The following is a 14,194-nucleotide window of genomic DNA, read 5'->3' as shown; positions in this document are numbered from 1 at the left end:
GGCGATGACTATCATCAGTCGCATTGCTCTGTCCAGTGACCCTTACCTGAAATTTCATGTGCCCAGATCCCTTTTCAGCAGTTTGATCGCCTGCTGTCTGTAGTACCTGTTAGTGGTAACTGCCATTAGTTAACCTGGACCCATCACTATTGTTAAGTTCCTTGAGGGAAGGGACCTAATTTACACCCTATATCTGCAATCCTGGTTTATGCCTGACCAGTAAATATATTTGAATGAATGAAAACATTTTTATAAATATCATCTACACAGAGGTAGGTATGTAGTAGGTTAAGACCAGTTTTTATATTACCTTCATGAGATCATGAGGTTAAAGTAACTTATTTAGGCCTTGGGCTCTATCCGAGCAGTGCTTGTGTCTGTGTTCTGCAGATATTAAGAATGCCCGAGAAGGGACAAGGAGTCCGAGAACAGCTCATGACATCAGTCTCAAAAGAAGCTATGAATCAGTGGAAGGAACAATAAAACAAGGGTTGTCCATGAGGGAGTCTCCCGTATCAGCACCGCTGGAGGGTAAAGTATTTCCAGAGCTCTGTTTAGATACATTTAATTCTGTACAGCCAATTTGCATTGTTGGGTTAGGTTGCATTTAACATCTGTCATTTCTACCTGAAATTTATATCAATATATAAATGAAACATATCATGTAGTATAAAATGTGTAATAGTAATTAATATACTAATATGAAAGTTGTATTAGTAAACATTTAAATTCATGTTCATCTCTACATATAAATCAAGCAGTACATGACAGTGAAGGGGGAAGTAAAGACAAAATTGATCTTATCATAGGTAACTGTTAGAATGCTCATGTAATTTGTAGATTGATCCTGTTTAAGTGAGTTTAAAAATGTGAAGTTCATCATGAGCATTTGTTTTTATTGTGGGGCCGGCAGAGTGGTATATAACGTACAGAGCAGAGACAACGTTTGAATCTCGCTCCTTCCTGGTGCGTCTGTCTGTGCCCATCTCTTGCTCTGTCAGTGGAGGGCTTGTACCTGCAGTCATGTGAGGAAGAGAGACAGCTGTGCAGCCCTCTGCTGATCATGTGGCATTGCCTTCATCACACGATCACCATGGTTTGTTTTGTGAATGGTTCACTTTCCTTAAGTCTTAACCTGACTCAACTGTTCTGTTTTAATCTAGATGAGAAATGGGAAACAGGGTAAGGATTCCTCAGTCTTGAAGGCCTGTTGAAGTTTTCTAAGAGCTGAATTTTCTCTGTAGTTAAAAAAAAATTCTCACTTTCCTCGATTCAGATTTGTTGGCAATGTAACATGAAACTTCTGAAAAGGTTATTTACATGTGTTTCGTTTTGGTTTGCATCTTTAGTGTATTTTATCTGTTTTTGAGGTATCCATCTTTCATGTTTTTCTCCTCAGAACTTAACAGTGATTTCCTAACCCTAACCCTCTGTATTTTCTCTCACCTTGATAAAAAAGCACTGAGAATTTAGACTTAGCTTTGAAAGTGTTGTTCTCTAGGCTTTGACTTAGATGTCTTCCTTGGCCATTTTCTATTTGCAAAAATGTTTGAAAAGAAACAGTTTTAAAAGTGGATACTTCCAGCTTTTACTGTTTTTTCCATGATGTTCTTCTGAATAGTTTGCAAATCTAAAACGGTTCACCTTTTTCCATGGAGCTTTTGTCAGAAGTGTGTCCTCTTAGAACAGTTAGTTGTGTGCCTGAGTTGACATCTGTGCTGTATCTAACACCAGAACCGCCTGCTTGTTTTGAAAGGGCTCATCTGCCGTGCGCTGCCCAGGGGGAGCCCTCACTCTGACCTCAAGGACAGGACCGTGCTGTCTGGGTCCATCATGCATGGTAACTCTCTGCTTGTTTGCTTCTGTTCACAACTGTCTCAGGGGCGAAGTAGTTTGAAATTAACGTGCAGGATGTGAAGCCTGTTTTTCAAGGTATCTTCCCTTTTGACATGTTAGGTATTTAAACCCTAACTATAACTCTTCTCTGAGTTTCATAGTTTATTTCAAGATGATAGTTGCTTAATCTTTTAATACAGACATCTTCATTATGTAAGAACCACTCTTGATTGTGCTGAATGATGTATTAAGTCTTGAACAACTCCCCCCCACCCCCCGCCAAATAATGGCCAATGAATATTTACATAAGGATCTTACTGTAAACAGAAAACTGATTAGAAACTGCAAACAGCAAGGCATTAATTTCTTTATATTGTGGTAATTTATATGCAACAAAATTTATTGTTATAACAGTTTTTAAGTGTATAGTTCAGTGGCATTAATCTACCATATGTGTTTCTTGAATCCTTTGAAGGCACACCAAGAGCGACAACTGAAAGTTTCGAGGATGGCCTTAAGTACCCCAAACAGATTAAAAGGGAGAGTCCACCCATCCGAGCTTTTGAAGGTGCCATCACCAAAGGAAAGCCCTATGATGGCATCACCACCATCAAAGAGATGGGGCGCTCTGTTCACGAGATCCCCCGGCAGGATGTGTTGGCTCAGGAGAGTCGGAAAACCCCCGAGGTGGTGCCGAGCGCTCGGCCCGTCATTGAGGGCTCCATCTCCCAGGTACCATCCGCCGTGGACCGCAGTGCAGCAGTAGTTATCAGTGGTTCTAGATCATTTTAAACATCGGGTCTCCTGAAAGTAAACGTGGAGGTCTCTGTGACCTCAGTTCTGGTCTGGGAGCATGTGCGGCATGGGCACTCAGCAGTCCTTCCCTGGCACACGCCAATGTGGAACCTGAGATGGAGCCGGGCTGCAGGGTTGCCTGTAACACTTGTCTCTTGACCCACAGGGCACACCCATCAAATTCGACAGCAGCTCGGGTCAATCTGCCATCAAACACAATGTCAAGTCCCTGATCACGGGGCCTAGCAAACTGCCCCGTGGGATGCCTCCACTGGAAATTGTGCCTGAGAACGTTAAAGTGGTAGAAAGGGGCAAGTATGAGGACGTGAAGGCAGGAGAGCCCGTGCGGTCCCGGCACACGTCGGTGGTGAGCTCCGGCCCCTCCGTCCTCAGGTCCACTCTCCACGAAGCTCCCAAAGCACAGCTGAGCCCGGGGATTTATGAGGACGCCAGCGCACGGCGCACGCCAGGGAGCTACGCCAGCACCGTGTCCCGGGGCTCGCCCATGCTGAGCAGAGCTTCCGAAGGTGTGTTGCTCTCATACGCTGTCTGACCATTCATGCTGTCCACCGCAGCACGTGGCCCGGCGTTGGTTCCAGGGGCTTGCAGCCTGTCTGCTGTGCTCTGGGAGACTGGCTGCCCATGAAAATAGGCATAATTGCAAGTAAAATGTCTAATGTTCTCATTAAGTGCAGGGTGCACTGGAGTCCAGAAATGGTGGAACAGGTCATGCTTGGCATGGATTTTCAGCTAAGCCGTGAGAATTTCTGGAAGTCGGTCTGGATGGTCAGCTCTCCTCACTGTCTGCTGTGTGTCTGCTGTCTGAGTGCTCAGGCCATGGGGCTGGCTGCTTAGGGCGAATCGAGGTTCTTACTGTACTGAGTTGGACACGTTCCTTAGCTTTTTTGTGCTCTAGTGTCCTCATCTGTGAACTGGTGGTGTAATACCAAGGCTGGCCTCATAGGACTGCTATGCAGACAAAGTGAGGTGATATGTTGAAAGGACTTTGCAGAATAGTGCACAGAGTGTGGGAAGGACTCGGTAACTGTGAACTGTTATTACTCTCGGTTCTGTTTTATGACCAGAACCCGCCCCTCCTAGGGGTTCATGCTGCTGCAGAGACATCTGGGGGATGAGAGGCATGGATTTTTACCAGGTGGTCTGTGAACAATCTGAGGCCCTTAGAAGTATTTCCACTGAGCATTTTAGATTGTATTGCAGTACTCGTTTATCGAGGGCTTATGTGCAGACTCCCGTGGGCGGTTGGAGGGGTCACACAGAGGGAGGAGAAGAGGGAAATGTCCGTCTAGGGCCATGGTGTAAACCTACACCCTGTTGGTTCTGGTCTTGAAGGAGGAGAATTGCCCTGCAGAGGGAGAGGCTCTGCCTGTTAGAGCGAGCTGCGGCAGGGAAGGGAGGTGATAAACCAGCATGATTTCTTGGCTTCCACACGTAGGTTTGTGTGATCACAGCAAAGTCGATATTATCAAAATAGTAATTAGATGGTGCTCATGGTTGCACGGTGTTGTGTATTACTGTTGTTGAAGTATACCCTATGAAATGGCCAAACTTGTAAATTTTATCCTCTGTGTGTTTCACCACAGTTACTGAAACAGGGGAAGGTGATGGCTGGTAGGGTTTTGGTTTGGACTCAGTAGCACTAATGAGATAATGAAACTTCTGAATAATGTCCTGTAGAGAAGAAGAAGCTGGAGCAGGGAGGAGGCCAGTGCTGGCGAGGAAGTCTGTGTGGAAGCACAGAGCAGGGAACACTGTGTGACCCAGCAAGGAGCCGGGCAGCCAGGCAGAGAGAGGGTGGAGGCTTGGTGTGGGCAGGGTCCGGAGGCATTAGCCTGTCAGGTCAGAGATGACAAAGCACTGAGCGTCGACTTCCATTCGTAATTTTAGGTGATAAACCGGGCTGTGACCTGAAAGGGGGCAGTCTCCCAACCCAGAGGTGCCTGCATGTTCTGCAAGATTGATTGTTTCATGTTTAGTAGAAAGAGAAGATCAAAGAGATATATGTATATGGTCTGTATTGGAATGGTTGAGAAATAGATTAACATTATCCTACTTAACAAGCTTGCTTAAGGATTTGTGGTGGTGGCTGTTTTTTCTAGTTACAATTTCTTCTGGCAAGTCTGCTAATCATGAGAGGAAGTCAACCCTGACCCCTACCCAGAGGGAGAGCATCGCAGCCAAGTCTCCGGTGCCTGGCGTGGACCCTGCAGTGAGCCACAGCCCCTTCGAGCCGCACCACAGGGGCGGCACCCCCGGGGAGGTGTACCGGAGCCACCTGCCGGCACACTTGGACCCAGCCATGCCCTTTCACCGGGCTCTGGATCCTGGTAAGCACAGTGTGCAGTGAAAACTGAAGGCAGAGCAGTAACATGGCTGTGTTCCTCTTTAGACGTTCTGTACAGAATGCAGGCAGTCACGTGTGTTATTAGGATACAGTTTAGTGGATTTTCACAAACTCTACAGCTCAAGCCCCCAAATCAAGACACAGAATATTACCAGCACCCCTTAAAGAATTCAAATACTGGGTACGTGGAAAGCCCTCTTGTGTGATGGCATTTAATTGGAAAGTGGGTTCATGTGAAGAACTATTTTTAAATAACACAGGCATACTTCATACATTTTAGTTTACAACATAGCCTTTCTTCACCAGCGTTCTGATCTCTAGTCAGGGCACTGGTTACACCTCACAGTTCTTCCTTATGCAAATGATACATCTCCAGGTTTGTCTTTTTAAGTGAAGTTGAAGTTGAAAAACACACCAAAGGAATCTGTCAATAAATACAGTATCCGTCTAGATTTTTTTCCTCATCTTTTAAAATTATCTAGTCCATACCTAATTCAGATTCTGTATTGAGTCTTTCCAAAATAGCAGCGTCATTTTTTCATTGTTTCATTATTGTAGTAGCAAGTACAGCTGGAAGGAACTTTTGAACAGATACCACTGACCATCAGTGAGCATGGTCTTAGTAGGTATAGAAGCATGTCGGTTTTCTGGAGGGCGGGCTTCCCTGGCACAGCAGTGCTGCCTTCGGGGCCCAGGCCAGTGGGCTCTGCCCAGAAAGGGGCTTCCTGTCCACAGGTGGTGGAGCGTCTCTCCTGGACTCTGTGAGGTCAGTATCATCACATTGTCTGTCACCTGAAAACGTCAGGTCCCTGAGGCGCCCACACATGCCTGATTGTTCAGGGCCTGTCCCCAGAGCTGGGGTGGGAGCCTCACCCCTACCCCCCACTGTCGGCTGAGAGACCCCGCTGGGAGGGCTAGAGGAAGGGGGAGCAGACACTCGGAGAGTCTGTCATTGGTTCTTCTCAGGAGAAAATGTGTGCATAAACTATATCACTCAAATTCTCAGACAGAAGTGAATGTTTATGCTTTCATTTAGTATGTATCATAATCCTTTATTTTATAGCAGTTTTCTTTGCTTGTCATTGTTGAGCTTGAGCTGGATTATCAGTCTTTTGAGGATAGAGGCATTATCTCCTGTTGCAGTTTTGTTAGGATGTAGTGGACCTCCGGCACTGTATAAAGTTCACTGTGTGTGCTCAGCTCATGACGGCACCTACAGTGTCTGAGCACCTGCGTCACGGGGGCCTGGTCCTGCTGCTGCCTGTTGGTGCAAATAAAGTTTTATTAGAATACAAGCCATGCCTGCTTGTTTGTTTTGTCTGTGGCGGTTTTTACACTGTAATGGCAGAGTTGAGTCAGTGTGACAGAGCCATAGTGTCCACAAATCCTCACATGTTGACCATCTGGCCCTTTGACTAATCTCTGCTGTACATGCACACACTGATTAAATGCCCATGGACAGTTCATTTTCAGCACCCTCCCCCCCCCAAAATAAAGTTACCATTTGTTAGAAATTTTTCCATTTCTTTGGAAACTTCAGGTAAAAAATCTAATAAAGTTACATGTCAAAGACTGAAAGTGAAACTACTTGAGAGTAGGTTTTAGCTGCTGTTCTAGTGGTAAAGGTTAATACTCTTGTTTTGTCTGATCTGTCGTCCCCGTTTTCGTTATGTCTGACATTAGGATGTTTATATTCACACTGCTGCTCTGTCACGGTCCAAAAGGAATCTGCCGTAATCCTGTGTCCCCCCTCCCCCTGCCCCAACCCTGAGGTTGGTAGAAGCTGATTGTGCTCAGTAGCTCAGCAGATGGTTCTTTTCCTTACTCTTTCTGTGGGTGATGTTTAGCAAGTGGATTCTGCATGGACTCAACTACATGCCTGTCTTTCCTCTCTCCATCAGCAGCCGCTGCTTACCTGTTCCAGAGGCAGCTGTCACCGACCCCCGGCTACCCCAGTCAGTACCAGCTCTACGCAATGGAGAACACGCGCCAGACCATTCTCAATGACTACATCACCTCCCAGCAGATGCAAGTGGGCCTGCGGCCTGACGTAGCCAGGGGGCTGTCTCCTCGAGAGCAGCAGCTCGGGCTCCCGTACCCAGCGACCAGGGGTGTGTGTCTGTGCCCAGGACTAGTGCTTGGTGGGCGGATGATAGGAGGAAGGAAAAGCAGGCTCTGTAGCTGTTAGCCTTGAAGGCAGACAGGATGATACATCGAAACAGGCTGTTCTGGCAGCACTGGAATAACGAGGCCAGATCGATGTCCTTGAGGTTGGAAGCCATGGTCTCGCCAGCTTCACACTCTCCCCCATGTACAGGGTGGGGGTGGGGCAGTGTTCATCTGTTTCTCTGATGAAGCAGGTCTTTCGGAGTCATGCTGAACTTAAGCACTTTTTTTGTCCTGTATGCAAATTATTTTGGGGTTAGAGAAACCCAAGAGCCGTGTGCAGTTCTTTATCTTTAGAATAACATTTTAAACATAATTTTGTTTTTTCTTTTGAACAGGAATCATTGACCTGACCAACATGCCTCCAGCAATTTTAGTGCCTCACCCCGGGGGGACGAGCACCCCCCCCATGGACAGAATCACATATATTCCTGGTACACAGATCACCTTCCCGCCCAGACCTTACAGCTCCGCGTCTGTGAGTCCAGGTGGGTCTGCGCATGCCCCTCTCTGCTGGGAGCAGTGTGCTCCCGTGTTGCCAGCACACCCTCTATGGGCATTTTGGGCACTTTTCCCCAGTCAGTCTGTTTTTCGTTTACTGTCTAGTCATGGGTCCTCCACAATGTCTGTCCCTAGATCCTCTGAGAGCTCCTGGGAGCTCGTATTATGCTCCATTATCATTGAAACTCTTAAGAAAGCACACTTCCTACTGCTCAGATTTGGAGCTTTCTGAAAAATGTTCAGTCACTTGAGAAGGTAAAGCTTGTTTGATGCACTTGCCAGGTTGGTGTTATTGTCCTCAGGCTGCAGGTTTGTGTGTTTTCCAGGACACTCGACACACCTTGCAGCCGCGGCCAGTGCTGAGAGAGAGCGGGAGCGGGAAAAGGAGCGGGAGCGCCTTGCCACGGCCTCCTCGGACCTCTACCTGCGGCCGGGTGGGTGGAGGCACTAGCCTCGTGCTCAGGGTGGGATGCCCTCAGACAGTGGGGCCCTTGCGTGTGTAGGCTGCTGAGACGCCAGGCAGGGCGGAGTTAGTGGTGTTGTCATGGGGACGGTGGCATTTGGATTTAGCAATACCAGTTGGGTCTGAAAACGCTGGGCTCAGAGCTCATTAAAGCTGAAGCCATCCAGCAGAGGCTCACAGAAGATTCCTGAAGATAGGTGTGGCATTTGGGTTGGCATGTAAAGGGAGGATGCAGTGTGCTTAGAAGGTTGTCTGATTAATGTAAAAGAAATCCCTCAGTGTCTGACTATAGGAGGTGCTTTAATGAATCATGAGCTGTTCTTGTCGTTTAATCACTCAATTGTGTCCTGCTCTCTGTGTCCCCATGGACTGTAGCCTGCCATCCTTGGGGTTCTCCAGACAAGAATACTGGAGTGGGTTGCCATTTCCTTCTTCAGGGGATTTTCCTACCCAGGAATTGAACCCGCGTGTCTTGCATCTCCTGCATTGGCTGGTGGATTCTTGACCACTGAGCCACCTGGGAAGTGGATCATGAACTAGCACCATAATATTGATTGTATGTTGATTGTATAGAAACTGCAGAAATTGACTTAACTGAAGAAAGCCAGGTACAAATCCTACATAATGTCTGTAGGAACTATGTTTTAAAAATGCTTGTGATCCCACTGATGAATAACATGCAGCTTTAAGTCCATCAAACATAATTTTTCTCCATCAAACATTTGAAAGTTTGATAGTATTGTGGTGTTTGAGGAAACACTGCCTCTTACACACTGTCAGTGGTAGTATAAACAGGGATAACCTTTTCAGAGACATAAAAATATGAGCAATAATCCAGTCCTAGGAATGCACTCTTGTGGGAACGCTCACATAAACTGCTGTGTGGTCAGACGGGAGAGAATCGCTGAATGGCTGTGCTAAGTGGTACGTGCTCTGAAAAAAAAAAATATGGCTGTTTGCTAGAACTGCCAGCTCAAGTGAGAAAGAGTGAGTCTGAGAGCCCGAGGAGGTGGAGGAGAGAGTGAGGAAAAGGAACTTGAGGTCCTGCGAGTGAAGGAGCTTTGCTTTGGGAGCCACGGTCAAGTGGAGGAGCCACGGAGCTGCGGGCCCGGCAGCCTTGGGCCTTGCTGCAGCAGAAGCTCATCATTTGCATTGTGATTCAGAGACAGTTGTTCCAGACTTGATTTTGGAAATAAGAAACACACCAGAGTTTGAGGAAAAGTCAGAGACAAACTTCCTGATTTGTATTGGTGCTCCGGTATTGGTGGTTTTTTGTTTCTCTTTGGAATTAACATAGAGACTTGTCACAGGAATGGGAACGAGAGTAAAGTGGTAGCTGACCATTTTGTTTCAAGTTACTAGTGTGGTTTTATTGCATCTTTATTGGAAAACTCTTAAAGCATTGATTTCTTGAAAGGCCAGAAAGCAGGGTAGCGAGTTTCTCCACTTGCTTTCCTGTCTTCTATTTGGGAATGTGAGGAAGTCAGCGACCCCCTGTGCTGCCATCCAGCCTCTTCCTGATGGCTCGTCCCTGCATCCCTCTGCCCTGCAGGCTCGGAGCAGCCTGGCCGGCCCAGCAGCCACGGCTACGTGCGCTCCCCATCCCCGTCAGTCAGAGCTCAGGAGACCCTGCTGCCCCAGAGACCCAGTGTCTTCCAGGGAACCAACGGGACCAGCGTGATCACCCCACTGGACCCTAGCGCGCAGCTGCGGATCATGTAAGCCTCCGAGTGCACTTGGACCAGACGTGCTGTCTGCTGCCTGTGTCACATGCTCATCAGCGTGACTGCAGTAGCGCTGCACACTGTGCTCACCGCGGTCTGTCCCCCTGACACCCCAACACCCTGGGAGAGTGTCCCCTTCACAGACGTGTGCTTTGGTTTTCTTTTCAGGCCACTGCCTGCCGGGGGCCCTTCCATCAGCCAGGGCCTGCCGGCCTCCCGTTACAACACCGCTGCGGATGCCCTGGCTGCTCTTGTGGACGCTGCTGCATCTGCTCCCCAGATGGATGTGTCCAAAACGAAAGAGAGTAAGCACGACGCCACCAGGTTAGAAGAGAATGTGAGGAGCAGGGCAGCAGTCAGTGAGCAGCAGCTAGAGCAGAAAAGCCTGGAGGCGGAGAAGAGAGCCGGTCAGTGTCTGTACACCTCTTCAGCCCTGCCGAGTGGCAAGCCCCAGCCTCACTCTGCAGTAATTTACTCTGAGGCTGGGAAAGAGAAAGGGCCTCCTCCCAAGTCCAGATATGAGGAAGAGCTAAGGACTCGAGGGAAGACCACCATTACCGCAGCTAACTTCATAGACGTGATCATCACCCGGCAGATTGCCTCGGACAAGGACAGCAGGGACCGTGGCTCCCAGAGCTCAGACTCTTCCAGTAGCTGTATGTATCTCGGCCAGAGCCCGCCCCACGGGACCACACATGGAGTCACCTGACTCCAGGGGAAGCAAAGCACACGGTGTGAATGTCATGGAGAGGTGGTGTGGGTTAGTGGTGCACGAAAGTCTCTCCTGCTGTTACGCCTTTAAGTATCTGAGCATCTTAAGTGCACTGTCACGTGTTTCCTTGAGGAACTTGGCCTTTCTGGGGATGAAGTCACAGGGAGGCAGACAGAGGCAGAGCCGCTCACATTTCAGGTTCTGCAAATGGGTGTGTCACATGCTTCACGCTTCGAGACCTCATTCTTCAGGAGACCCTCCTAAGGCATGCATCAGGGTCTAGGGTGGTACCCCAAAGCCACTAGTAACCTTTTTCTAAGATACAGATATTTTTAAAAGACCACCTTACTGATAATTATGGTTATTGGTAATTGGTATTTCTTATAAGTTGGATTTTGAGCAAGTGTAAGAATTCAGCAGACTACAGTAAAATGCTAGAAAAGTTGTTTTAAATGTATTAACTACATCCTAAATTCTCTATTGGATTTCTGAAGGCAAGTATTTAAACACATATCCCTTAGTATTGAAGTAATGTAACTACACATAGTAACCTCTCATTTCCATTCGTGAATCGAGTAGAGTCGGAGACCGTGACCAGTGGGGTCCTGTGCACTGCCTGGCGTGCAATACAAGGTTCTGGCTAGTCTGCACCTGATCCTGACTTGTTTGGATAAATAAATAGCCCCATGGCTGAGGTCTGGAGAGAAGCTTGGTAGTCCTATGTGTCCATGAAAGATATCTATTAGCCTGGACTGTGGAAATCTGCAAAATCGGTGCTGTACCTACAGAGAATTGGGACAGTCTCTAGTTGTGTGACTGGGCTGTCTGGCGGGAAGTCACTGGCACACGCGTGGTAACCATCCTGGGGCTTGTGGAACACTTGCTAACTACCTGACATCACTTCCTTTTTGCGTCACAGAATGTCTGCAAGCAGTCTGGCTGCTTTTCTGATGGTTTATGTCTCTTGAGCGTAGTTTTATTTTCATCACTGACTCCATTCCTTGTGTGAAGCGCCCAGGGTCCTCCCGGTTACCCAGCGTGGCTTTCAGTTCTTCCTCAAACCCCCTCTTCCTGGCCCCTGCCCCAGACATCAAGAGCACTGAGCTCCCAGGAGCACCAGGCCTCCTGCCGCCTGTGCTGCCCTGGGGAGCAGAGTTTGGGAGCAGCACGCAAACAGTGAACAGTGATTGGTGCCCTTCCCAAAGTAGTACCAGTTAGTTTGCATATAGTGACATATTTTAGTTTCCAAAGCTAATTTCCACCCGTTAGCAGGTCTCTGTCCTGAGTATACTAGAGCCAGGTCCTTGCGGCTTCCATGACCTGGTGGGGGTGGGAGAGGGCCGTGGAGTCGCCGCTGGAGCAGTGGGTGGTGCACTAGTAGTGGAGTTCTTGCCCACCTTCTACCCTGTGTCCAGCACCTGACCATGCTTGCTGATCTGGCCAGGGTCACATACTCTTTGGGTCGCTGATCATGTCCTCAGATGCTTCAGTGCACCCAAAGGTGCGCACAGCACTCTTGAGTCAGAAGAGTCCTGAGCAGGAGGTCACATCCCTCCCCAGCAGCTCCCCTGTTTTCGAGTCTGAGGCCCTGGCAGGACTGAGGGAAGCGCCTGGACCCCCACTGCTTAGACCCTCAGTTCCCAAGGGCACCATCTCTTAGAGGGCCCGGCTGTGACGGCGCGTGCTCCCTTCCTCCCTGCAGACATTCACCACCACCTCTGTTCACGTTCACGGTGTAACATGGGGCTAAAAATGGGAGTCATTTTTGTCAGGAGCACTCAGTGATTTGACAAAATTATTACGTGATGTTAATCCACAGTGTTGAAGTTGTCCTGGTGAAGAAGAGCAGACTATCCGGGATGGAAGTGACTTGGAAGTATGTACTGTTGAGGTCTCGTCTCGTTGGTTTAATCTCTTGTGATGAATTTCCTGGTGATTTTCTTTTTCAGCCCCCAGGAGAAGGTCGAGCTGTTTCTGATCTGCTTCACCTCAAGGTTTTAGAGCCTGCAGATTTTCAGGAAACTCTGTACCTTGCCAAGATGAGGAGCCCGAGGAAGCGATTAACTGACCTTTGCCACAATGCATTGAACTCCTTGTTTGTTTTTTCTCTAACCTGAGGTGCCATTGAACACTTCTGACGAGTAAAAACTGAAAATATGCAAATAGATTTGAAGAGCTTGGGACTTCTGAGCTTGACATAGGATTAGTTTTAAAATAGATTCTTTTCTTTTCTTCAAGTATCTTCTCACCGGTATGAAACACCTGGCGATGCTATTGAGGTGATAAGCCCCGCCAGCTCTCCCGCACCGCCCCAGGAGAGGCTGACGGCCTACCAGCCGGAGGTCGTGAAGGCGAGCCAGGCAGAAAGTGGGTCTCCTGTGTCTTCACATGTGCTTCCTGTTGTCTGTCCAGGGCGTGTTCAGAAATAGCTCATTTTGTTAGTTTTGTTTTAGAGTACTCTTCTATGAGTCTAGATGGCAATCTACTCCAGTACTATTGCCTGGAAAATCCCATGGACAGAGGAGCCTGGTAGGCTACAGTCCATGGGGTCGCAAAGAGTCGGACACGACTGAGCGACTTCACTTCAATGGAATACTATTTTTAAGTCATTGATGACTTTTTAAATATGTTTTAATGATATTGAAAATAGTTGATATTAATTTTGTTTGCCCACTTGTGCTTTCACATTTTAGTCTATGCTAATCTTCTGATGTCTCTCAGTGAATAAATATTTTTTCTTCAAAATTAAGATATGAATTCCCCTTCCTGTGTTTCTCTGAGCTATGTTTAATCTTTGCTCATGAGTGAAAGGTGGGCCTCCTTGCAGTAAGACGTCTGTCTATCCCCTGTTAGACGAAGCCCCCAGACAGTACGAAGGACCACTGCATCACTACCGGCCGCAGCAGGAGTCCCCGTCCCCGCAGCAGCCGCCGCCCCCACCCTCACAAGCCGAGGGGGCGGGGCAGGTGCCACGGACACACCGGCTCATCACACTTGCTGACCACATCTGCGTGAGTTTCTCACTACTCTTACTAGTTAGTGGGGTCTTTGTACACAATCACACAGGCCACGTTTCACATAGAATCACAATAAAGATATCTAGATTTTTTTATGTTACACTGTTTTTTTTTTTTGGCAAGTGCTCAATGGATTTAACCAGTTCCTCTTTTTCTCATTCACAGCAAATTATCACACAAGATTTTGCTAGAAATCAAGTTTCCTCGCAGCCTCCCCAGCAGCCTTCCACTTCTACATTCCAGAGTTCACCATCTGCCTTGGTGTCTACACCTGTGAGGACAAAAACATCAAACCGCTACAGCCCAGAATCTCAGTCTCAATCTGCTCACCATCAGAGACCAGGCTCAAGAGTCTCTCCAGAAACTCTAGTGGACAAATCCAGGGCCAGGTATGGTCTCCCTTGGCCACACGTAGGTTCCCCAGCAGTGAAACAGTCGTACTCTACCTTCACGATAGGGGATTCATTTCTTACCTAGAGTTTCTTTACCTTAATTCCCTGGAAAGTGTAAATGATAGTTTTTCCTTTGTATATTATTCTTGGAATGTCCACTGTCTGGGCAGTTGGTTCTGTATGTTTTTATTATGTGTCCACAAGTTGATTGCTGTCCTCTGTC

The 14,194-nt window shown here is 47.8% G+C and overlaps 2 protein-coding genes across 26 annotated transcripts in view; one reads left to right on the top strand and one right to left on the bottom strand.

Moving 5' to 3' along the window:
* The window catches only part of UBB (ubiquitin B), a 172,830-nt gene extending 165,517 nt beyond the window's left edge, over nucleotides 1-7,313 (bottom strand). The window contains exon 1 of the mRNA XM_055576434.1: nucleotides 7,302-7,313. The gene's annotated coding sequence lies outside the window, so the exon portion shown is untranslated. The remainder of the gene's footprint in view (nucleotides 1-7,301) is intronic.
* NCOR1 (nuclear receptor corepressor 1) overlaps nucleotides 1-14,194 on the top strand; it is a 115,630-nt gene that overhangs the window by 87,849 nt on the left and 13,587 nt on the right. For 21 of the 25 annotated variants that reach the window (XM_055576405.1, XM_055576403.1, XM_055576400.1 and 18 more), the window contains 13 exons: nucleotides 391-531; nucleotides 1,757-1,840; nucleotides 2,312-2,568; nucleotides 2,798-3,158; nucleotides 4,752-4,979; nucleotides 6,898-7,107; nucleotides 7,501-7,650; nucleotides 7,990-8,097; nucleotides 9,679-9,844; nucleotides 10,019-10,506; nucleotides 12,801-12,929; nucleotides 13,416-13,573; nucleotides 13,745-13,968. In XM_055576405.1, the coding sequence (XP_055432380.1) occupies nucleotides 391-531; nucleotides 1,757-1,840; nucleotides 2,312-2,568; nucleotides 2,798-3,158; nucleotides 4,752-4,979; nucleotides 6,898-7,107; nucleotides 7,501-7,650; nucleotides 7,990-8,097; nucleotides 9,679-9,844; nucleotides 10,019-10,506; nucleotides 12,801-12,929; nucleotides 13,416-13,573; nucleotides 13,745-13,968 (2,704 nt within the window). The remainder of the gene's footprint in view (nucleotides 1-390; nucleotides 532-1,756; nucleotides 1,841-2,311; nucleotides 2,569-2,797; nucleotides 3,159-4,751; nucleotides 4,980-6,897; nucleotides 7,108-7,500; nucleotides 7,651-7,989; nucleotides 8,098-9,678; nucleotides 9,845-10,018; nucleotides 10,507-12,800; nucleotides 12,930-13,415; nucleotides 13,574-13,744; nucleotides 13,969-14,194) is intronic. The other 4 variants (XM_055576419.1, XM_055576418.1, XM_055576416.1 and 1 more) reach the window with 3 other exon arrangements.

Source organism: Bubalus kerabau, chromosome 4 (genome assembly GCF_029407905.1).
Source record: "Bubalus kerabau isolate K-KA32 ecotype Philippines breed swamp buffalo chromosome 4, PCC_UOA_SB_1v2, whole genome shotgun sequence".
Taxonomy (NCBI): Eukaryota; Metazoa; Chordata; class Mammalia; order Artiodactyla; family Bovidae; genus Bubalus; species Bubalus kerabau.
This window is presented reverse-complemented; position numbering and strand designations above follow the sequence as displayed.